Consider the following 6,134-nt stretch of genomic DNA (forward strand, 5'->3'; position numbering starts at 1 on the left):
AAGAAGATACAAGCTTGATATTTCAGAAATAATGAGATGTTCTGGTTTTGCAGCTGAAATTTTATGGTCCACAGAGCATCAGCTATGAATCCAGGGGAATGAAGTAAACTTGCAATGAATGATATACACCAGCAGCCAAAGAAAGATGGCTGTGGAAGGGGTAATATGAGAGTTATCACACAGTACCAAGCTTTCGCCAGCGGAACTTCCTTTGTCACCAAGAGAGGAGATGCGTTTTAAGAAATGATTAAAAAGAATAAAAGATCCACACATGAAAATCTCTCGGACTTTTCTTTCTAGCATTTTATTTGGCAGTCACCGACAGGACAAGGGAGCTGTAAGAAACGTTGCGGCCTATGGTCAACCAAAAATATTTAACAATTCACAGCACAGTATTCTGAAGAGGATCGTGACCGGTCTTTACTGTGGGACACTTGGATGTTACTGTGGAAGCCGAAATAAGAAGAAAATGAATATATTTATATATGTATATATATATATACATGGTGATACTTTTCGGAAATACAGATTTTTGCTTACATGGGGGTGCTTCCAAAAGTTTATTGAAAAAATGAAATTTAAATATGTTTGTTTTGGTGCAAAAACAAATTTGAAATCTATGTCTAGTTTGTTCATAATACACATTTTTCATGAACTTTTTTCCAATTAAATATTTATTGGTTTTTGAGATAACAAATCTTTACTTACTAAACAAAAGCCACTGCTCCACTAATTAAAGATTTCAAGAAATTAGAAGTCCAATGACTGACCTTAGCTGAGCAGGGAAATGGGCAAGAGCTATAAATAGTAATCAAATGAAAAGACATTCAACTTCACTCATATAAAGCAACTTTTAAAATAGTCACAAAATCACTACAACTGTAATAGTATGGATTTCAAATTGTTTCTGCACCGAAATAAACTTATCTTTCAACTCCAGTTTCCACAATTTTTTTTTTATGTACCTTGTATATTTCTTGGACAGATTGTCCTAGTCCTAAAAAGCCATTTGTCATAATACCTTTTCAGTTCTTTAAAAGGACTCCCAGGAAATAATAGGAGAACATCAACCTAAGGGCTGGCACACACAGTCCTCATTGGCCCCTCCTCCCATCCACACGCAAATTCTGAGCTCTTCCTGTTCTGCTTCTGCCTCCTGGGATCTTTGAGACCCATCACAGGTGCACCGCACCTGAAGCCAGGAAGACCCAGCAGTCTGAAACCATCCCCTGCTCCCTCCAGGCCCCTGCGGGATATTTAGGCAACAAGTCTCATCATGAGAACTCTTCATTCAGGCACACAGCTTGGAAATGCATGCTTTCCAGCGCGGAATCTTAGAAAATAAACATCAATAATTAAAAACCCTTTGCAAACATAATTACCCGAAGTAATAGGCTCACATCAACCTCTCACAGCCCTGTGCATTTTCATTGTCAGTCAAGGTCATCCCAAAGCATTAATTAAACACGGCAGGGCAGGCGGTGCTATGTTAGGCTGTGTGCTGGGTATCAAACAAATGGAGTCATCTCCATGCCCTGCGCTTTCTCGGCTGAGAAGTGGAGAGAGCAACACTCACTTCACAGAGAATGCAATACGCTGAAATGAGGGCACTTCGCAACATTCATGCAAAATGCGCGTGATGTAAGAACTACACGTGGATTTCAAGTTTTCTGCACTGATGCAAACTTACCTTTTAATTCTATTTTCCATGAACTCTTTGAAGTAACTTGTACCTGAGGAACTGTCAGGACAGAGCCTGGCCCATTATATACATTAGGATAGAAAGTCTTGTTAAGTGTTGTTAGTTTTCTGTTATGACAAAGATAGCTGCTTGGCCCCAGTAGCTATTCTTCCATAGTAACAGAATATTTGATTTTTAATTTGCCACATGGAATCAGCACTATTTTTTTTCCAGCTTCTTTTGCAGCTACGTGTCATCACGTGTGGGGCTGGTGAGTTTTGGATGTGACATGTGCAACTTCCAGAAGTGTTACTTCTTTCTGATGTACAGAATGTGATTGTAATGGCTGGAGCTCAAGCAGCCATTTTGCACTCCTGGAAGGGTGGGGAACAGAATATAGAAAGAGCTTGGGGTCATGACAGTTTCATGAAACTGCTTTACTATCTCTGGGTTTCCTATCTCTGGGGCTCCTTGGTTCTGGAGACATAATGCTGTACTTTATTTAACTTGCTGTTATTTTGGGTTTTCATCACTAGCAGCAAAACCCAATCCTGGATGATGTATCCCTTTTTATAAAAAAAGTCATCCAAGAATTTCTTGAAGTGGAAGAGGGTTTTGTAGGAGAGGACACTGGAGTCCCAAGCATACCAGCTGTGGCAGATGTCTTGTGAAGATAAGACAGTGATCAAGAAGATATTCATACATTAATATGTAAAAGCTTATCCCACATGCCAGGTATTTGTAAGTCAAGAACACGCCCTTGGTATGAGCTGAGGGCTCTACGCGTGCCCTTCGAACCTGCTCTGAGTAATGGTGCCTGGAGGTGGCTGTGGCCACTGCAAGGGCCACCAGGAAGTTGATTTGTCTGTCTCATCCTCCTCTGGCCCAGCCTCATTCTCTCAGTTCTTGGAAAGGCTATGTTCAAGCCCTCCCTCATCTCGTTCACCCCAGCCACTGACCCCAGTGACCTCTGGAAGGATAGGCAGCAGCAGCAGTCACAGCCTGAGGAGCCAGAGGCCGCCCTGGATGGGGCTACTGCCAGAGCTTTCTACGAGGCCCTCATCGGGGATGACAGCAGTGCCCTTGAGCCCAAGGCATCTCAACCTGAGCCTGCACTGGAAAGAAAGAGGAAGAGAAGAACTATGAGGGAGACAGCAGCAGAAACAGGGTCTGCAGGAGCACCGGAAAGACATGGACAGTGGAGATCCCCTGAGGCCGAGGACAAGATGACCCAGCGGATCCTGAGGGCAGCTCAGGAGGGAAACCTGGCAGAACTGCAAAAGCTGTTGGAACCCCATGAGGCAAGGGGAGCTGGAGGGAATATCAACACCCGGGATGCCTTCTGGTGGACTCCCCTGATGTGTGCTGCCCGGGCGGGCCAGGAGGCTGCTGTGCGCTATCTCCTGGGCCGTGGGGCTGCCTGGGTGGGTGTCTGTGAGCTGAGTGGCAGGGATGCTGCTCAGCTGGCCGAAGAAGCTGGCTTCTCCGAGGTGGCTTGTGTGGTCAGAGAGAGCCATGGAGAGACAAGGAGCCCAGAGAACTGGTCCCACACCTCTTCTCCCCAGTACTGTGAGACCTATGATGCCTATTTCCAAGACTCCAACCACTGCACATCTACTGCTCACCTGCTGTCATTGTCTAAGGATTGTCAGTCCCCCAACGTTGGCCTTGGGGTGCCCACCACCAGCCCAGGTTTCTAGCTGCTATTGCGGGGAGGCTGGGAGCCAGAAATGGGACTGGGACCCCGAGGTGAGGGCCGAGCCAACCCCATCCCCACTGTCCTCAAGAGGGACCAGGAAAGATTAGGCTACAGATCACCACCCCAGCCCCGAGTCACACACTTCCCAGCTCGAGATACCCGGGCTGTGGCCGGAAGGGTGAGAGGCCCTCGGGTGGCTACACTGAGCCGGAGGGAGGAGCGAAGGCAAGAGGAACAGGACAGAGCCTGGGAGCAGGAACTGAGAACATATATGAACCTTGAATACTGACCTTGATCAAGCCTGGCCCTGGTCTGCTGCTGAAGTCTGAATTGGCCCCTGGCCTGGGCACTTTGACTTGACTTTCTGGGATCTGGCCAGGTACAGAACTTCAGTTTTTGATCAGTGGGCTGAGAGTTGAGAAATAAATTAAGCATCTCCAAACAAACAAACAAACAAACAAAAAACAAACTTCCTTCCTTTTATAGATAGATAGATAAGTAGATAGGTAGGTAGGTAGATAGATGATAGACAGATAGATAGGTAGGTAGGTAGGTAGATAGATAGCCAAGGGCCCAGAATTCAACATGAAGGAAGCAGTAGGAGGGTTCCTACACGTGGATATGAGGGATACCATGCAGCAAAGGATAGCAGCCACCAAGAAAAATTGAGACAACCGCTCCCACAGAGACAGTGGTTCTGAATGTGTAAGGAGGTAGAAGTCTACAGTCTGTAAATGACCCCATGCAGTTGTATCAAAACTCAGACTCATTTTGATTGGAAATCATCACAGTGTACTCTGGGTTGCCAAGTGGTCTCAACAAAATGCCAAACAAAATTAATTGAAAACTGTAAAAATGATTTCCATTGCTGCATGTATTATTTTTATTATACTATTGAAATTTTATTAGAGACCACTCATATCGTAGCCTATATTTTTGCATTTGTTTGTATAGCATTTTCAAAATTTTATTTAAAAAAAAAATCCTGTTTTGCTCTTTGCCACAGACACTGTTGACTGTTAATTCCATTTTCTCCCTTACTAACTCTGATTTTGTTCCGGACAAACAATAAGCCCAATGAAGTATAGTGTTCAGTATGGAGCTAAGGGAGGTCATTTGACACAGTTTTGCCCAATTATTAGTGAGTGCATGTCTGATGTGGGGGACTGGGACATCCTTTGCTTTCCTGATAAACTAGACAGATGTGACTGCACTGTGTGCTTCGACCTGCTCAGATGTTAACATGGTGGCTGGAGCCGCAGGAGCCATCAGTCTGCGGTGACAAGTAGAAGGACAAAAGCCAACCTGTTAGAGAAGGTAAGGTGGAAGATGGAAACAGTATTTTTATACTTTGCGTTTCTGTGTGGGCGCAGACTGATGAGGTCTTTGCTAATTATATACTGAAGTGATCTTCTGTATATAAAGAGAATTGGAAATGAAAAAAAAAAAAAAACAACCTGGTGTTAAAATGAAAATGGCATAGAAAATTAATTATTTTGAAAAAAAAAATTATGTAGGATCTCTGTCTTTAATGTGCTGTACATTGCTATTTAATGCTATAATTAGTAATCCAATGGTAGTTTTTTCACTCGATGTTGCTATATGGGCAAAATGTTGAAACCTTTACCTAATATATACTAAATTGATCTTCTGTATACAAAGAGAATTGAAAATGAATCTTTACATGAATGGAAGGGGAAAGGGAGCGGGAGGGGGGAGGGTTGCGGGCGGGAGGGAAGTTATGGGAGGGGGGAAGCCATTGTAACCCACAAGCTATACTTTGGAAATTTATATTCATTAAATAAAAGTTTAATAAAAAAAAAAAAAAAAAGAATCTGGTTTCCTGATAACATCACAAAGAAGATGAATGAACTCTCAATTACTCCAGAAACTTCTTTACATCTACAAGAATCATCCTTTACTTATTGAAGCTAATGGTGGTTGGGCTTTTGTTACCTGTGGTCAGAGACTTTGCAGACACCCATATACTCTCAGGAAGATCAGGTAAATATCAAAAGAATCCAAAACTCTTTTCTTCATTACTCCATGTCTACTGTGAGTTAGATGAAAAATTTTAATTATTTAGTGGATGGTTTTGAACTTAGCACATGTATTTCTACTGCCACGCCTAGGATCCATTTGATGGAAGCAAAGAAAATGTTAAAAAAAAAAAAAGTGTAATCCTATAAAAGTAAGAGAAATTGAGGAAGGGATTGAAAGAATTTCTGCATGAAAAGAGCATGGAAAATGAAAAATGCAGAAGCATTGACTGAGATACAAAGCAGAGGAGGAAACACACAGCCAACTACCTGTATTCTATCTGCGCTGACAAGCGTGGCCTGGCCACCCTGAGTCCTTCATCAGCCTTCCAAGAATCAGCAGTTATTTGAAGAATGCCTAACAAACAAAAGATAAGCAAGCAGAAAAATTGCACAGGAGAGAAACAGAGATAATTCAGGGAATAGAGAAACAAACTTTAAAAACAAATCCCCCAGGCCGGCACCCACGGCTCAATAGGCTAATCCTCCGCCTGCGGCGCCAGCACACCAAATTCTAGTCCCGGTCGGGGCACTGGATTCTGTCCCAGTTGCCCCTCTTCCTGTCCGGCTCTCTGCTATGGCCCGGGAAGGCAGTGGAGGATGGCCCAAGTCCTTGGGCCCTGCACCCACATGGGAGACCAGGAGAAGCACCTGGCTCCTGGCTTCGGCTCAGCGCAGTGCACTGGCCACGGTGGCCATTGGAGGGTGAACCAAC

The 6,134-nt window shown here is 43.9% G+C and overlaps 1 protein-coding gene across 1 annotated transcript; it reads left to right on the forward strand.

The window, feature by feature from the left end:
* Positions 1-2,537: 2,537 nt before the first annotated feature.
* LOC133762265 (G patch domain and ankyrin repeat-containing protein 1-like) lies at positions 2,538-3,669 on the forward strand. The gene is given in 1 exon segment (XM_062195277.1): positions 2,538-3,669. A coding segment is annotated over 1 exon segment (1,071 nt). The 5' UTR covers positions 2,538-2,598.
* The last annotated feature ends 2,465 nt before the right edge of the window (positions 3,670-6,134 follow it).

Source organism: Lepus europaeus, chromosome 6 (assembly GCF_033115175.1).
Source record: "Lepus europaeus isolate LE1 chromosome 6, mLepTim1.pri, whole genome shotgun sequence".
Taxonomy (NCBI): Eukaryota; Metazoa; Chordata; class Mammalia; order Lagomorpha; family Leporidae; genus Lepus; species Lepus europaeus.